At 39.9% G+C, this 19,730-nt stretch overlaps 1 protein-coding gene across 4 annotated transcripts in view; it reads right to left on the bottom strand.

Annotated features, from left to right (window-relative positions):
- Positions 1-19,730, bottom strand: part of LOC101467973 (IQ motif and SEC7 domain-containing protein 1) — a 93,069-nt gene that overhangs the window by 48,196 nt on the left and 25,143 nt on the right. For 3 of the 4 annotated variants that reach the window (XM_004546170.5, XM_004546163.3, XM_004546165.5), the window contains exon 3: positions 19,537-19,644. In XM_004546170.5, the coding sequence (XP_004546227.1) occupies positions 19,537-19,644 (108 nt within the window). Of the gene's footprint in view, positions 1-3,510; positions 3,814-19,536; positions 19,645-19,730 lie in introns of those variants that run through there. The other variant, XM_004546164.4, reaches the window with a different exon arrangement.

The following is a 19,730-nucleotide window of genomic DNA, read 5'->3' as shown; positions in this document are numbered from 1 at the left end:
TATGAACAGAAAACCATGAAAGTCTCAATCAAAATGAAAAGACAAGAGTAGTCAGTGATCGCTTGGTTTGGTTGTTATTATGTAACATTGTTGCAGACAAACACATCCGCATATCCATTTTTATTTTCGCTAAAGGAACAAAATGTTCTGGAGATGCATCCTTTTCTAAAGCACCCAACTCTCCTCTGTGCTGAGGCTTCTGACGGTGCCATTGGCAAAGGCAGAGGCTTATTATGGGCTGTTTCAAACCACAAATGCATCAGCACTAGCTACTCCCCTGAGGAAACTTCAACTCACTGAGATGTGCCCCCGAGAGCCCCACAGCTCCCACTGGTTTGATCATCCTCACACATGGCTGACACAGCTCCAGCTGCAAACTCAGCCACTATCTCAGTGTCAGTCGACAGATGTCCAGCTGCTGACGTTTTAGTGTGCAAATGACAGCCTTTGAGCTGATTGAGCACAGCCAAGTTTGTGCCATTTCGGCAAAAACCAAAATGCTACTGTACTGCTGGTACATTTCTGACTGGATGTTGAAGTATACTATGCACCTGCACCTTCAAAAAAAAAAAAAAAAAAGCATGGCATTTGTTTTCATATATTCTGTTTAGTTTTCTGCCAAAAACAATGCTGATGAGGTAAGAGGGGGAACTATAAGGTGTAAATATCCTGCCATCAGTCAAAAATTAAGGACTGATGAGAACGCAATTGATCGACAAACACATTATATATTTAAGTCCTTGAGTAAATTAAGAATTGCCATGAGGGACACTAGACACAGACAAATAAAAGAACAAAGGGCTTTCATGAAGACAGGTTTGTACATACAAAGAGCATGTGCTTTAACAAGTGACTCACTTCCTGCTTTTAAGCATTATGCCCCATCAGCTGATGCCATGTGAACTGACAGCATGCTCGTCGTGCCTTGTGCTGGCAATGCATTACATGCAGTTGTTGTCTTATGCAATAGCTCCATGCATCTCACAGTTCCTGTCTACAGCAGAGGCATATTCAGAGCAGTGCTGGCAGTTGTCTTTGAGCTTGAGCCTCTGACAGCAAAGTGTGCTGGGTCTGCAGACTGAGAGAGCACGCAAAGTGGAGGAATGTGGCGTCACTGCCTTACCCCCTTGGTGACGCATTCTCTTTTTCATCAGCATTGGCGTCACTTGATCAGGGGGCAATGCATTTAGAACATCTAGTAACAGGGATTGGCAATCCTGTTAAAAATTAATTCACTCCACAAATGCCCTCCAAGAATGCATGGCTCATCTCAACGAAAGATAAAGCCAGTTGATGCTTATTACCTGCTTTGTCCATGAAATGTTGTATATTCGGTGCACTGCAGAATATATAAGAAAGCGATTCTGAATCCCAAAAAATAATCCATGCACAAAGATCACACCTTGTGGATGCGAATGTTACGGACAATAGTGATACCAGCTCAATTGATTTTTCACGCATCTCGACTCCAACACATGCATTTTTTATGATTTAGAAAACCAAAAATAGTCTATTATTAAAAAGCAACAACTCTTTTTGTGCACACGCTAAATCAATAAGTACTGAATAATGTGGCTGCTCAGCATTTCTGGTGCAAAGTGACTACTGATTTATGTCCCTCAAAACAACTCGTGTCAGTGTGAACATGATGTAGAGTAAATGTTTTGCATAAAATACCTTCTGAAAATGCCTGAATTCTTCTTCTTTAAGCTTTCCTTGCAAGAATAGTATATATACAGGAGCCAAAACCAATGCATGCTTGTTCCACTGTACTCAACTGAACAAATTACACTTTGTGTATGATGGTGTATTCAGCTCAAGACAACCTCTGCATCCCTTTAGGGCAGGAAAGTCTTTGGTGAAACCCAGGACATCATCATCCTTTTGGCATTCCACTGCTGCAGGGACAGCATCGGAATTCCAGAGTGAGGTGGGCGGCTGCCAAATACGATGAAATGACATTTACAACACAACATGCTTGTCCAACTCCAGCTCCTCATTAAAGGAGTATTGAACAGACATTGTGATCCTCAGTTTGTTTGACAGACACAAAAGTCACAAGCATTAGTGTCCGTCAGCAGTACATCTTCTCAGTCTCCAGACAACAATAACCACAATTTGCACAACACTTTCACTTTCCTGCTGTCAGCTCCTCACCCAGGTCATGTGACAGTCTTTGGTTAAAGATTTTACTTGGATTAGAGCTGAGAGGGAATGAGGATGAAAGAAATAAGCGACCATCTCTGAACACAACTGCTTAATATGCAACAACAAAAACCAGAAATGCAATTCAAAGTTAAGCATAAAATTACAAAATTGTAATTATGAAAGAAACTTTAAAATCTGAGGAGTGTCCATATTTACTAATACAGGCTGAACAGAAACAAGGCAGAGATTAAATCTACTAAATGGCAGTGCCAGATTGCCTGTGAAAGACTCAGTGGAGACCCATGAAGGTCTCATATTCATTAAGATGACAGATACCCACGTATGGTATTAAATCCTGACATGACAGCGTAATACAGCTCACCGTTATGCATCAGTTAGTAAGTACATGTGTGAAGTTCAAGTACATGGTTACACTCAAAGGGTTGTAAGGAAATCAGAGGGTCTACAGTGATGCAGCAAAGACACGCTTTAAGAGGGAAAACAAACCTGAAGGTCCCTCTGCAGAGAAATAAGGCAGCGAAATGCTTATTCAGCTGTGTTTATGTGCTAGACAGCAGAAGAGCACATGTAAAAAAAATGTGGAGTGCAACAACAACAATAATACTATTATTTAGCTTCAAAAACACATAAGAGGATTTTGTCTCTCTTTCACTACAGGAGAATTCACACATAATTTACTGAAGCAGAAATGCAAGCTTTCCACACAGACCGTAGGACTCATCGCCATCCCAAAAATAACAGCTTAGACCCAGCCGCATTTTACACACACACACACACACACACACACACACACACACACACTATACAAAGCACACACAAGAACACACTGACACCCTCAAATATACAGCAGAAGCTGTGAGGAACTCATGTGCCCAGTACGAGCTGTCACAGCATCATCCAGAAATGAGTCATGTTTCCCAGCCACCAGAGGCTCTAAAACCATTATTCACATGACTCTGTTGTGCTTTCTGTTATAATGGCAGACTCAAAATACCAAACAACACATAGGTTTTATCAATTTACATGGAGACACATGGTATTAACTCATCTTGCTGAAAACTGAGAATGTCATTCAAACAAACGTATGGTCCACCTCGCCGCCCCTCCCCAGGAGAGACGTTGTTTACGATGAAGGCTCAGGAAGGGAACACAAGAGGACGAAGCAAGGTCCGGATGCCATAGGTGACTCAGCATGGACACCAGAGAGGTAGACACCCTGTATTCCACCGCCACCCACTCAACTGCTGTCTCTATGAATGGGAGCTGCATCAGTGCCGCCCAGGCAGGCGAGCCCGCCTGTCTGGCTGTCCTGTCTGCATTCGCACAAAACATGTTACTCACATGTCGTAGAGCCGGTAACCCATGGCGGAGCCCGGTCTGCTTGAATGGGACCCGGGGTCTCTTGTTCTCCTGGGGTCTGTGCTGCTCACCACGGCGCGCCAAACACTTGGTTTGTCCATCCTGTATGCTGGTCAACGGGACTCGACAGTGGGACAGCGTGCGCACACGGGCTCACTCACATTCACACTCCCTCTCCCTCCCAGTCACAAACACGAGCTGCCAGAGGGCAGTGCGTGTGATGTAACAAGGAGCATCCAAGAGGCTGGCAGCTGGTGGGGGGCTAAGGGGGGTGGGGCTGATGGTGGAAGAGGAGGTGTGGGGTGGGGTCTTGTAGAGCTCTAAAGGAGATGTCTCGTGATAAGCCTCTCTTCCTCTTCTTCTTCTTCTTCTTCTCTGTGATTACTAATTCTTTACTGATATCAATGCCAGGGGTGACTTCCACATTTAAAGGAAAGCAAGAAGGCACTACCTCCTGGAGAGCTACTGGGATTTTATTGGCTCTCATAAACAGAGAGGAGCCTCTGCGTACACCTCTCTCTACCCTCTTATCTGCTCTCAGTAGTACAGTCCTCAGCAGGGCTGTATGATTGGCTCCTTGGTCTCCATAGAAACAGGAGGATGTGTCAGAGGTAGGGCTCATTATCATGCCTTCTCTCTCTCTCCCCTCCCTCCCATTTTGTTTTCACTCCCTCTCTCTTTTACCATTTCTCTTCTTCTCACATACCCAACCCCTGTTCCCTCCCTCGGCATCTTTCTCTCCACTGGAATCAATGCACTTTTCTCTGTAGTGTCTTTCAAAACACACAGTCTAATGAGGAGTGGCGCAAGCAGGTAAAGATGCAGCATGGCTCTAGTTAATTATGCCTGCATAAAAAAATATTTTAAAAACTATGAAAGAACTAAGGAGATCAGTTCATGGATATATGGCAAATAATCGTCTAGAAATAAAGGTAAATAAGTTACAAATCATATTACTGCAGTTCATAACTTTGCAATCTCTGACACACCAAGTTGGGTATTAGAAACAGCATGGCTTGCACAGATATTGCATCATGTGCAAGTAATTCCAAAACCAGACAGGAAGTGTGAACTAACAAGCAGAAATACAGTTATATTATGGAGAAAACTGAAGTTTTGGTTGCAAAAATGCATCAAAACAACCACAAGATGCACATGATGTACAGTGTGTCTTATTATAGCTACAATGTACCATGCCCTTAGGAAATAGATGTTAGTGTTGTTGACTTGACACCCTCAACAGCATCCAAAGCGAGACTGTAGGCAGGGAGGATAATGTGTATGAAGAACAACTCTCATAGGGACTTTACAAGGCCACACACACACACACACACACACACACACACACACACACGGTAGAATATAGACAGAAACCCAAGGCTTGTGGTTCAAAGTCCAAGAAGAATGTGTTTCATCATCAAAGTTAACCTCACTTCAATCCAGTGTCAAATTAGTGCAACCACTATGTTTGTTAATGAGCATGTGCAGTGGTTAAAGATGTACAGCACGTCCATTATCTAAATTGCAGTCACACAAGCTGTGTATGCTGTAATTATTAAGAAAAGTGCAGATTTCTCAATTTCTGGCATAATGTCTTGAATTTGTGATTTATGAGTATATGCATGGAAATCAAGTAATGTTAATCACAGTCAGTTAACACAGTCACAGTCATTGATCAGTTCATACCTCTATACGGAAAACAAGACTCCCAAACAACGAATGACAAGTGTCAAATGTTCCTGGGTCATGGCTTGCAATGTGAGATTTAAAATTTAAGATTTAAATTTACATGTACCAAAGGAGACAAGCCTTAGTATAATGCAGGGGTGGGCAACTCCAGGCCTCGAGGGCCGGTGTCCCTGCAGGTTTTAGATGTGTCCTTGAACCAACACAGCTGATTTAAATGGCTAAATTAGCTCCTGCAGTTCTCCAGATGCCTGGTAACGAACTAATCATGTGATTCAGGTGTGTTGACCCAAGGTGAGATCTAAAACCTGCAGGACACCGGCCCTCAGGGCCTGGAATTGCCCACCCCTGGTATAATGGCTATACCACAGTTTTGCTGTATACATCTTGTCACTTCCCAACATTGACAGCGATGGCAACCAGTTGAGTGTATAAGTAATAAGAGCATTCATTTTAATAACCTCAGCACATGCTTCCGGTTCTCATCCAGGGCTCTGATGTTAGCATTGATATTAGTTCTACTTAACATTTTGCTAAATGTATTGAATATTGTACCATCTAACTCACACACTAGTCGTTTTTATTGTTGCACTTTTGAACACATCTGATGTTAAATTCAACATTGGATTGATTGTGTATTTTTTCTTAGATTGAGGGGATGTTGCTCATCTACCTGACAAAGACTGGCTGGAAGATTCCAGGTGCTCAACTGTTCGGGGCCTTTTTTTGTTGTATTTTTAAAATGTATAACTTTATTTCCATTTCTAACTCTAAATACAGGGCTGTAATGTAAAATGTGCATTTATTAATTTTTTAACCAAACTGGCATATAAACATAGTCAGTGTAGGTGTTTGTGGGCATGGATGACAAAAAGATACTTGGTGGTTGGAGGTTGATGGGAACGATGGTAAGTTCCATTCTGTTAAACAGCAAACCAAGAGCAGAGATTTAGTAGTCAGGGCACATACAGACCGAGGAGCACAGTGGCGAGAAAGATGTTCTTTAAACCTGACAAATAACATTAAATTCATGGTTACCATATTCAGCACAAAGGAGAGGTTTTCAGGCCTTCACAACGAGACTGAATTACAAGTGCTGAGGTTGATATTTCAGTTGCAATCTTATTTTATTGCCAGGTGTACCTTTGCACACATTAAGATATGCTTCTGTGCGACCTTTATGTACGATGTTGAATTTCCAGCCGTAGACGGTACGCGGGATATTATGCAGAGGGCATGCACACAAAACCAGACGCAAAGAACACCAATATCTTGTCTGTTTACGTATTTTATATGAACACACAGGCTTTTATACAGGTCTGTCTTCTTAAAGGGGGGCGCCAGACACATTCGCTAAATGTTACGAAGGCAAGTGAAGATGGAAATAGAGATGGTCACAGGACTGTCTTAGTGGATCATAAACAGCAAAGGAAAAAAAACAAATCAAAAGGAGCTGACTGAGTGTGCCTCATGTTCTTGCATGAAAGCTGAAAATAATTTAATTGACGAAAAATTAATCAGCACCGTTTATGCACAGACCTAAAAATCATTAGAGCCACATTCTTAACAGCACATATTGATTGATTTTTTTTTAAACTGTACCGACAATTTGAAGATTAAACCTCTTGTACTAATTGTGATTGACTTTTTTCCCTCCTGTTGTTTAATAGTTCAACAGTTTAGACAAATAATCACAATCACCACTGTGTACACTTCATCACTGATAATAATCATTAAGCTTCATCTTACACTAAAAATGTCTACTGCTGTACAATACTGCCATTGTCCAAAAACTGTTTCTCAGCTCAACTTTAAAGTTGATGTACAAACATAACAGAGACTGACAGATAACAAGTCCTCTCCATAAAGCAAGTTCTGCTTGGTTTAATGTCTAAAAAAATAAACTATGTATAAAACAATGCATCAACACATTTCCAGTGAAGTGCAATCTATTTTCTTCTCTTCTTTGGGTGACTAGGTGCCTCCTATTTCATCAAAACTGCACACTCAAAATGCAGTGCTACGCATGTGTCTGCACAATCTGTAAAAAGCACTGGTGGAACCGACTGTGCCAGCAGGAAGCCATATTTTGTCCTAAAATGAGCCGTCTCCTCTCATGAGATTTCAGCCCACTTCAAATCAAGACAAGCTGAGTGATGAAGAGCAAGAAGAGAGCAAAAGAGAAGACATTAAGCACAGCACTTACAGTGACAGACCACACGGTGGCAGTGCACTACATCTTCTGCAATAAGATGTGACAGGATGTGATCAATAAGCTTACTGATGCTGTCACTCATGGGGGTTTAGTGTTGCACCAGATGCTACAGTGTTGCTTAATTTGGATACATTAATCAAATGCATGTGGTTTTTAAGCAATCTCCCTTTAAGAAAGAAGGCTAACAATGTATCAAAGCAAACCCATGAACAAAGATTATGTACCGTTTATGTACTTTCCAACAAAAAGGTATCATTAAAGTGAAAAACATCACAAAACTTGACGCTTCAGTCATTTCAGTTTTGTTTTCAGCTTTCAGTAATAATACTTACAAAAAAAATACACCCATAGCTTTTTTGTTCCATAAAAACATTTTCCTAATCACAACAACTACAGTCTCAAAAGCTAGGAAAACTGACCAATCCCCTTTAGATGGGGACCTCTGCACAATGCTCTGGGGAAAAGAGGTGAGAGGGTTAGTTTGCCTGTGTTTTTCCATGCAACAACACAGCACATCCTCTCTGTAGTTCGCTGGCAGAGGGCACAGTGCTGTGCAAAGGCTCCTTCTGTCACTGACTTGGCCTCAAGCCTAAGAACATCAGAAGCAAAAGACAGACAAGCTTTTCATTGCAGGCCAAACAAAGAGCTGTCTCTCTGCCTCTAACTATGAAGTATAGACAAAGACATTACTTGACCCCTTGGGCCTCAGCTGAGGCTCATCACAAGTTTAGACTCCTCCATAAGCCGATGTCAGTAATACTGCTACAGCACTTGGTATATATAACTGATACAGCATGCAAAGGAAGACTTAGAGAGATCATTTATGGCACAATTACCAGTGAATTAATGTAAAAATCCTACAAATTAAACTGACATATTTAAACATCATATGAAAGGGAAACTATATTGCTATACACTTTTTTTTTTTTTTTTTTTTTTTATACTGTTCTAGGTGCTCACTATAAATAAGCACAAATTTAACAACTTTGGGGCTGAATTTCTTTATATTTTATAATCAAATTTTGGAGAGGTGACCAGACAAATGAGTTGATGCCAAAAATATAAGTCAGTTAAACATGTTTGTTTTTTTATTTATTAATGTGCAATTAAAGTTGCCAGTTCAAAAAGCATATGGCATGACCGGTCACCACCCATGAACAAACAACTGTGCCCTGCTGTTGTTCGTTCTCTCTGTGAATAGAAGTTGTAAATGAGCAAGAAGGAACCACCGTGGCTGCGCTCTACTTTAGCCGCGTCAGAAAACAAATAATGTAATATAACCAAGCAGCTGACCACTTTCTACACTGAGTTATAGACACTAGAATGGAGGAAACCTAAGCTACCACTGCTAGCACTGATAAGATTAGCCAAATTGGAAATTAATGTGTGCATTTGCAGCATCATCAACCAACCAAAAAAATATTTCTTTGGCCAATGTTTAACTTCCATGCATTTAATATTTTCTGTTATTAGTTGCCAGGAACATCCATAGTTATAAGCTTATCACACAAACGAAAGGAAAAATAAACTGTTGGACTATGTCTGTGTGTACAGACAGAACAGGTATCAGCTCGGTTAAAGTCTGTTGACTGTGAAGGCCGCAGCATATGATTTACATCATGTTCATACTCAGATGGAGCATTGTCCTCCTGGAGGAGACCATGACTTTGTAATTATTAGCACTGATCCTTTTCTCTAAGGAACAGGTAGATCCAAACCACTGCAGCGAAATAGCCTCCACAGTATAACTGAAGCGTTCATCTGAGTCTTCTTTTCATTTAAAAACGTTAATATGAAAAGTAGCATAATGCTATTACTTTTTTCTGTAAAGCTCACTTACTTTTGATAATATGTACTGCATGGTTCCATGTTTGTATACAGTACAGTACACAGTATGCAATTACTGCATTTGGTGATAAAAATCCTGTTTAATTAGAAGTTTGTCTTACTGTAAGGTCACAAATTGCGAGATCTAAATCCACTTTTCTTGCTCAAGCCTCAATTTCCACCAATTACAGCACTGCTTGACTTGCATAGTAAAAACAAGTAGGAAAGAAAACAATCCAGATACATGCAAATTTTAACTAAGGTTAAAAACAGAGCGATACAGTATGTATTATCGTCATAATTGTAATGTACAGTTTGTCATTCATCTCCTCGCTTGCAGGAAATTTCACCCCCACACAAACAGATCATTCATCCAGCAGCAGCAATACTTTAATATCTTGTTTCACATGCACAGACAAATCCCTGCTCTTGAGTGGCAGAGCTGAAAAAGCAGAAGAGAACAAATGTTTCAGTTTTATTTCCTGGATAAGCTACTCCTTGCTCCTTCACCTCATCCCTGTGAGCTCTTCCCCCAGCTCGATCCGGGCGCTGATGTGGGGCTTTGGAATTGCAAATGCCTCGTATCAAACTGAGAGATAGATCTGAAACACCCCCAGTCTCTTTTGCCTGATATTAATGTTGCACGGAACTAATGAAAGGATAAGCTCTTTGAGGCAGTCGCACAGTAGCACTAATCTCTCACTATATCTAATTTAACACGGAAAGTGGCAGTGGGTAATACAGTGAAAGAAAAGCACTGGTTGAGGAAAAAAGGATGCTCTGACATGTTTTTTCTTCTAGCTGGAGGTGCAGTGCTTGCACATGTATCACCTAAAGGCTCTCCAAATCATACTTGTGTCACACATGATTTTGTCTTGAAATGTAACACCTGTGCCCTGTCGCCACACATCTGGGTGACTTTTCATTACTGCTGACGGGATGCATTTATAACAGACACATCGGATTTCAGTCATGCATGAAGAATTGCAAACTCCTGCCTTTCTGAAGGGGAGCACACAAATACATTTTATTCTAATTAAACCACTTTCCTGTGCAGACACATGTTGTACTTTCAAAATTATTTTCTCATCTGCTGAAAACACAAAATTATTTTTATTTTATTTATTTATTTTTTTAAACAAGAGCAGTATGTCATATCGCAAATCACGCCATGGCAAATTATTAAACTATTATTAGGTTTTCTGGCTGATAAATGATTCAAGATTGAAGGTTTTAAGGCTACGACTGTAAGCAGAATGTGTGCTCATTTTAATAATGTCTTAATTTTTAATTGCAGCGTGGTTATTATGACTGTCAAGGTAATAGTGCATCCAATGGCAGGTCTTACCCTTGGAAACAGACCAAATAGAAACTGCACAACAAACACAAAATGTTAGGCAATATCTTTTTAAAAAGCTACTATGCCAACAGATACTTAATAATGTAACATGTTTAGAACTGATTTTGTTTTGTAATCAATTTAACCCTTAAAATTCTTATGAAATGAAATGAAATACATGTCACATTTACCATTTCCATGAACCATTTCAAAAATGCTCAGCATCTTCCCAAATAAAAGAAACACGCTCAGTTTCCAAGGAATAGGCAGAAAATAATCAACAATGAATGAATTACTTTAAATGTTATTTCTTTCTCAAAACTCTCAAATTTTCAGTCAGCTATTTTATATAATTTAACTGATTGAAAATGAGTTTAATTTTAAAACAACAACAAAAAGAACAAACAAAAAGAACTTACAAGTTTTCTGGGGTCTTTTTATACAACTTTTAGCAGTCCTGTATAGATTATTGAATTGAATTTGCTGCAACATTAAAACCACTGAAAGGTGAAATGAACAACATTTGTGACCTTTAAGATGCTGTTAGCTGTTACTAACTTAGCGCCCACCTAAACACCACAGGGCACCCCCAGACGTCCTTTTCTAATTCCCCCCCCCCCAGTGTCAGAGCTGTTTTAGTCACAGAGCAGTATAAGCATCTACACAGTATAAGGCAAGTTTTATTGCTGTGCGGGTGATATGTATAAATCATCTGTAATTCTTGATGGGGAACTCTACAAGAGAAGCTTTGTGTGATAATATTTAAAATAAACCTTATTTATAAGGTGTTAAGACACCTTTTCCCCCCACACATGCTATACGCCACAAGTAAAAGACAACAGTGAGAGGGTGAGACTATAGTGCTCACCACTACTCAAAGTTTTGTTAATGTCTAATATGAGCATCCACCATTTTTAAACAGAGTTAAGTCCACACGTTATGGGCAATTGTCAATAAATTAAAAAAAAAGAAAAGCAAAAGAAGAAAAAGAAAAACAAAACAAAACAAAAACCCACAATACACACTGCCAGGCAAACTACGGCCCACAACAAAAAAATCCTCTCCTGCACATCCTACAGATTCTCACTAGGGTTAAGGTCCGGATCCTGTGGTTTTCGTTCCACATTTGAAATCATATCTCATGTTCCCTGAACCACTCTTTCACAATTTGAGCCTGATGAATCATGGGAATGTCATCTTGCAATATGCCTGTGGCATGGAAAAAGAAAACTCCACTGATGGAAAAACCTGGTCATTCAGTATATTCAGGTAGTCAGCTGACCTAATTTTTTGACACATAATGTTACTGAACTGAAGAAACCCCAGATCATAATAGCGGCCCCACAGGCTTTCACGGCAGGCGCCAGGTATGATGGGCGCATCACTTTGTCTGCTGCACCCATCACTCTAGAACAGGACTCATTAGACCACGTGACCTTTTTCCTCTACTCCTGAGTCCAATCTCTATGATCACTGATGAGTGGATTACTTCAGCTCTTTAGTCCCAATACCCTAAGGTCTCTTTACATTGTATGCATGGAAATATCCTCACTTTCACTATTAAACATGGCAGTGAGTTCTACTGTGGATTTTTTGTGATTTGATTTTACCAAATATTTGAGAAAATGCCAATCATGATTATACAAGTTTTTTCCCCAACCCATTTCTTCCTCGAAGGTGATGGTTCGCCACAGTCTTTCCAGATCTGCATAATTCTTTGGACAGTTTTTAATTGAACTGAAGTGTCATTGTCTACAATCTACTTTCAGATGCTCCACATGGAGTCACCACAGTAGATAGATTTGAATGTTTGATTTGACAGATTTTCTTTTCTGTCTGTCCTCCTGGGACTAAATGTACAATCTTTCACTGTTAGGTGAATGTAACCATATATATGACAGAAAATAAGAAAAATCATAAATGCTCCCCATTATGAATGAGTTAGAGTGAAAACATAGCCATAACATCACAACTGACAGCTTGCCAGGCTTTATAGCACAGCATCGCAATCTTTGAAAACTGTTTATGTGCAGCATGGCTGTCTGCATGCGAAAGTGACAGCACACATATGCAGATCAACCACACATGCGTGCATCTTGCCCAAAAGCATTAACTGCAAAACTGAGTCAAGTGAAAGGCACATGGCACAACAAAAAGCATCAAATTCTGCTCTGCTACTTAGAGTCAAAGCAACTTATTACGAACCAAATGGCCTGCGTTTACTTCTAAATCAAAACTGTGTGTTTCCAGCTATGCAGCTTCAGAGCGCAGCGTGGAGCCTGTAATTAACTCTTAAGAGAATGTGATGACGAAACAGAAGCTGGGAACTTCAAAGAGTTTTCTCAAGAGTTCAAACACATTAAGGTAGTGGGCCTTCTATTTCACAGGCCTATTAAATCATTGCACAGATGTAATTTCCCATCTGGTGGAATCAAACCTTTTCAATATTGACGGCAGTAAAGAAAAAGAACCAAAAAAGAAAGCATTAAATAACAGTCTGAATTTTATGGAGGGCGGAAGGCACTTTAATTGCTCTTTTTTTTTTTTCCTTTCTTCCTTTTCTTTTTAAAAACCAGCACTAACTCTTGGACACAACTGCTCATTCATTTATCCGGGACTGTTTGCAGCCACATACAATAAATGTTTAGTGCATCGTTAAACTCCTTTCCAAATGACCACGGATACTGTCAAGGCCTTACAGAAGGGGAATGCTGCAATGAAATACCTGCAGTAACAGTCATGATGCAGGGTTCATGAACCTACATATTGTCATTTTTCTGTGTATGTGTCGCTTTGCACTATATTCACCCCTGCAGCTAGATCACAGTCTCCCGGGCTGCCTTTCTGCCTCCAGCCATCAGCAAATAAGACATTGGCTGCATCAGCAGAAGGTTAGGGTGGGGGTCTGCGATCCCAGGAAGAAAGGCCAATTTGCAGGAATCAATGAGCTCTGCAGTGAACGTAATCACAGGTCCTGTTATGAAATAGCCATTTAACTTTATAATTATAATTAAAAACATAAAACCCCGGAATTAAATATGTACTAGTGGAGATCCAAGTTTAGGTGTTTTCTAAAAGTCAAATGCCAGATAATACAAACATCAAATTCAAATAAATGGACCAGTCCAGTAACAGCAAGTTTACAACCTACTGGAGCCTTAAGAGAGGGGTGTAAACACTTCAGAAAGAGTTACACTTCACCATCCCACTTTTACTTCTGCCCCTTAGCTATTAATCAAGTCAGATGGGTTGTTTTAATTGATGAGAGAAAAAGGGAGACACAGATACGTACCACAGAGTCAAAGGAGGTGAAAGATTACAGACCAGCAGATGATATTTATTTATTTATTTATATTTGATTGAGTGAAAGAACAAAGAGAATATCTGGAGGAAAAAAAGGGGGGGGGGGGGGGGGAATTAAAAGAGAGGCGTGAAGTGAGGAAAGCGTGAGAGGGAAGAGAGGGAAAGCATCTTGGGTAGTTAAAAGCATTCATTCAGCCTTGGGCTGAGCTTGATGGGTGCAGAAGTAGTCTTAAATCTGGACGGGACTGAACTAGAAGGCAGCTGCAGGCAATGAATACATGCAGCACCCAAAATCAGTTAAAACATGCTTTCTGTTCATGTATTTTACAGATACTGAGGAAGAAAATGTGTTTTTTTTACCCTTCATTTCATGTGGTTGTCTATATTCCTATATTATAACATATAATATGCTGCTTTTGTACCATTTTCTTTCAAGTTTCCATCACATGCCTGCAGATGAATTTGGATTCTTTTCCCTCAGTAAACCGTATAGAGCAATGATCCTTTCTCACAATAAGCTGAGATCCTGCATCCCTATTGGACTGGCTGTATGCTCCAGTTTCGCTTTCTTAGTCTGACATAAACACACTTCCTGTTTTCACCTCTCCCACTCTACGCTCAACAGTCATGGGAGAGGAGTAGAAATGAAACAGCCACTAGTCTTTACAAATGAAACCAGAGCCACAGAAGAGACAGAAGTGGGAGAAATCGTTACAGAGGCGGAGATGGCAAATGATGAGACTGAAAGCTAAATATTTGGCTGTATTTTGAGTTTCAGTATATCGCTCACTAATAATAACAACTAGTTATTTAAAGCAGCACTTAAAAATCATGTTGCGAGATGCTACACAGGAGCAATACAATAAAACCAAGACTGAACAAAATAAAAACAAACTAGAGCTCCACTGACGTTTAAGACCAATGTGGACACAGATATTTGGTGATGTAAAAATCTGATATACTGGCAAATACTTTTTTCCTTCAGTCACACAAAATAAAAAGTGAACAGTTATTTATGTGTTCTTTCTTATAATACAACAACAAGTCACAGATTACTCTATTATTCTCTGCCCGATTGTGCTCGGATCAGCTGGTTGTTTTATTTGTGTGTTGTCAACATTTGTTTTTGTTTTTTTTTACATTTCATTTATTGGCCATTTTAAATAAAGCCAACATCAATTCCAATAAGTTGTACTGAGTAATGTACTGAGGAAGTAGACTATTCAAAGCAAGTGAAAAACTCAAAGGGAAAGCATTGTCATAAAAATGTGTTTTAAGACTCAAAGAAAGACTGACTCGACTTAATTTCCTCTAGCAGGTCATTCCAGAGCTAGGAGCAAGCGATACACTCAGCGGGATGCTGTACAGGTAAAATTCACACACTGGTGATGCAAGCTACATTGTAGCCACAGCCACCCTGGGGCGCACTGACAGAGGCGAGGCTGCCGGACACTGGCGCCACCGGGCCCTCTGACCACCACCAGTAGGCAACGGGTGAAGTGTCTTGCTCAAGGACACAACGACAGAGACTGTCCAAGCCGAGGCTCGAACCGGCAACCTTCCAATTACAAGGCGAACTCCCAACTTTTGAGCCACGATCGCTCCGATAAACCAAATGTCATTTTTTTTACCATGGTTGCTGGGAAACTTTAACCTAATCTCTTTATAGTTTCAGTTCTTAGGTTATTAAAGCCTGTTATCAAGTGTAAGTACAGTACTTTCACTTCTATATGTAGAAGTAAAAACATTTTGTAGATAACAAAACAGTATAATTTATAATTAATATGGAAGTCATCCATTTTCTTTTTGTGAATTCACCCCTTTAAAATAGCTTTCCTTTTTTTTTTTTTTTTTTTTTTTTTTTTTTAAATGTAGTTATGTTTCCTCTTCTCTCTGTTCCACTTTGGTCTACAGACTCTGATTTGTCGCTAGCTCCTGATTTACTGCACTTTAAAGCAAGTCAAGAATGGAAAAAGAATTATATATCTTGAGGAAAATGATGTGTGCGTCCTGATAGAAGTCAAGCAATCCATCTTCTTTGTTGTGGTTCACATATGCTATTACATTGCAGGCCATCATCACACCAGTAACATTTCAGTGTTTCAGCTGGGTGATTTACGTGTGAATGCTTGGAGCTTATGCTGACACATTTTCCTGTCCAAGGTGCTAAAGACCACCACCAAGAGTAGCAAAATGTTCACAGTTTTTCTTACTGGTTTAAGCGGGCAGAATCCCATCACCAAAATGCTGGTTCCTCTCGACTGGCTACCAGTACGTTTCAGATATCATTTTAAAATTTTCACTTTTAAAGCAAGTTTGAGTCTGGCCCCTTAGATACACAGGAACAATGTTGACCCTGTATGAGCGAATTCAACCTCTAGATGGGGTCCTCCTGGCAGTTCCAAATATCAAGGCTTAAATCTAAAGGCGACTTTGCTTTTGCCATCAGGGACCCTCAGCTTTGGAACTACCTGCCTCAGGAGCTCACACGATGTCCTTCCAATAACTTAGAAACTCAATTAACTGATCTCAGCTAAACATATTTGTTTTTCAGTTATTAAATACAAAACTGAATGCAGAATGACGCACAAACAAGAAGCAACTGAAGGCAGCTGCAGTAAAGGGCCAGGAAAGCTGGGGGAAAAACAGGATTTGATGATGTCCATGGATTCTAGATTTCAGGACTCATCTGTGGCAAAGGACTTAGATCCTTATATTCATCTTAGTATGTTTAATTACTTTTGAGGGGCTATGCATAAAAATGTTTTTAATTCCTAAAGAATTAATGCGATAACTTTACTATACCCCTTGGATTAAAGCTAAAAGTCTGCACTTCATTGTACACTACCACCATAGATTTTAAATCAAGTAGTCAAGATTGAACAACATTTGTGTCATTTTTCCAAAATGTATGGGGCAGACTGTAAGTGATATCTCTTACTGCCTGTGATTCTCTGTAGTTTCTGGATGTTTTGACAGTTTCTGAATGAGAAAAATCGACAATATTTCCATTCTGTTGTCTACATTAAAGAAAACAAATCATGCACTGACAAAACCTGCTGGGACCAGTTTTTTGTGCTCCAAACATTTGAAGGAGATTACTTTTCCACACTGGTGGTATGAAAGTGAACTTTTTCTAGGCTTATTGTTGTTGCACTGGTCTGGTCTGATCTGTACAGTCTCATAATATCACCAGATTTAGTGAAAAAAAACATAATAATCAGATGTCCATTATTGACTCAAACAGACATGTTTATGCATGAAAAAGTGTTTTTCACATCTAAGCTAATGGATTGCCTTGCTCTAATGGTGATGAAATGGTATTTGATCATGTAAATGCTTTGATGTAGAAGAGAACAGAGAAAGAACAAGTACATAGTAAATAAAGCAGAGCAAACAAGTAAAGAGAAGTAAAGAAAAGTATACAGCAGAAGCAACAATTAAAGTCAGTGCCTGGAGTGTGTTTATGCTGTTGCAGTATAGCAGACACTCTACATGCTCTGAATGTAATTGGCCGCCCCCAGAGACTGCCCTAACTCTGGAGGATGAGGAGCAAGCTGAGCTCTGTGAATGACACAGCTTTGACACCAAACTTGTTCCATTAATCCCTAATAAGTCTTTTAACTTAGTTTCCAAAGTCTAGAATTACTAAAACAATATGAAATAATCTGCAGGGCATAGCACAGCAGGCCACAAATGCCATAGTAATTAATATTTCACCTTCTCCATTTTGTTAGTGTCACAAAAACATACGGTACTTCCAAAAAAAAAAAAAAGAGTCACCCAGTCGATGAGAGCCTCAAACACCCAGCGTCCCTCGAGAAGGAAGGATAACCCAACATTTCTTTTCAGACATGATGTGAAAAAAAAATATTGTTTTCTAGTCACTGTGGTGTACAGTGCAACATCCTGGGTTCAAATCTGGCACAGGACCTTTGAAACACCATATGCAGCGAGTTTCCTCTCTTTCTAAAGGAAATAATACCCTCCAAAACAAGTCAAGCATGACAAAAGACAGCTGTGACCAAGGCCTTTATAACAAATGTTTGCTTACATTTTGGGCCATGCAGTGATCTGATTTGCAAACTTCCAGTCCACCCTGTCACTTACCATTTCCTGTGAGTGTGCAAGCACCGGTGCAAGTGTGTAAATGAGTGTGAGTGTGTGTGTGTGTGTGTGTGTACTATGTTTATATATCTTTGTGGGGACCAAAACACTTGTGGGGACCAACAGCACTTATGGGGACATTTTTTGAGACTCAAAATGTGGTTTTGGTGTTAGGGTTACAACCAGGTTATGGTTAGGTTTAGGCTAAGGGTTAGGGTTAGTCATTCAGTTTTTATGGTTAGGCTTAGGTGTAGTGGCTAGCGTAAGCACTATGTCAATTAGATGTCCCCACAAAGATATGCAAACATGACTGTGTGTGTGTCTGTGTGTGTGTGAGACACAACTCTATCATGTTGACCAAACTGATCCATTTTTCTGCTTTTGCTGTTGGTAATTGTGAGCTCTCTAACTAAAAGGAAAGATCAATAATAATTAACTTGCGCACATTAATAATTACATCTGGGATTATTGAAATGGTCTTGCTTTAATGCAAGACCATTTCAAATGGTCTTGCATTAAAGCAAGACCATTTGAAATCAATCAGCAAAGCCAAAACGATCAGGAAGGGGGCTCGTTCTCTTTTACCATCATTTAATAATTATCCCATTCTAACTGTGAGATAAGTAAACGCTGACGGACGCAAGCAGTGCTGCTGAGCTGAAGAGGAAAATATTAAACCTCAAAGCACAGCCATCATCTTGTTTGCAGTCATGATCCATTTAACCCATTAACTTTACGCCTGAAAATTACTTACTGTATAACAATCATATTGAGACAAATAGATGGAGCATGAGTGAATGAGATATTAATCAGCAAGAAATAGCAAAGCCTCCTTTCTGCAGTGTTACAGAAGTCTAAAAACAACCCACAGATGTTACTACTCATCAGAAACCTCTGAACACTGCTCTTTAAAAATAGAGCATGTTCCCACTATGCAGTAGGATTTATTTTTGGGTTGCACGCGAGCTAAAATTGGGCTGTGGATTAGGGCACGTTGCTTTTTGATGATGAAGCATACAGCACAGGGAGGTGTCTCTTATGAAACTCATGCCTTTTAAAGACCACCCCCAAGTCTGTCCCGTCGATGCGACTTTGTGCTCTGCTCCCTCCTCATTGTTGAGAGATTGTCAAGGTCCAAGCTCAGCACGGCTAATGGGTACGCAGCAATGAAGGGTCATATTTCGTGAAGGCTATACTTAATGATTTCCTCCTACAGTGCATTTGGTTAGAAGACTTTAATGTGCAGATCAGAAAAAAAAAAGGCACTGCAGCAATCAAACTGCTGTGTCATAAAAAGCTGATGAGAGCAGCTGCAAAGCCTCGAACATTAGGACGCGGCAAAGTTTGCAGCTGTCAAGCTGTCATGGCCAATACTTCCGACATAGAGAGGCTAATTAGCAGGGCGATCAATATCACCAGTGAAGAGTTTTAGACATTAACAAGAGGAAGACAAGGAAAATATTGTTTTGCTGCAGTGCTTATGAGACAAACTGAATGTGAAGTAACTGTTAAAATTAACATCTCACTGTACCCAAAGGAAGCAGACTTCCACTTGCGGCAGGGGGTGACTCTTCTGCAACCTTCAGAAACCAACCTCCCGGGATTCTCTGTGACTTCAACTGGTAGAGATGTATGTCTCCTACAAAAGGACACACTGTGTTACAAAAAACAAACAAGAAAAAACAGAAATGTGGTACCTGCAAGGACAGATATGACAGAAACATT

Source organism: Maylandia zebra, linkage group LG20 (assembly GCF_041146795.1).
Source record: "Maylandia zebra isolate NMK-2024a linkage group LG20, Mzebra_GT3a, whole genome shotgun sequence".
Lineage (NCBI taxonomy): Eukaryota > Metazoa > Chordata > Actinopteri > Cichliformes > Cichlidae > Maylandia > Maylandia zebra.
This window is presented reverse-complemented; position numbering and strand designations above follow the sequence as displayed.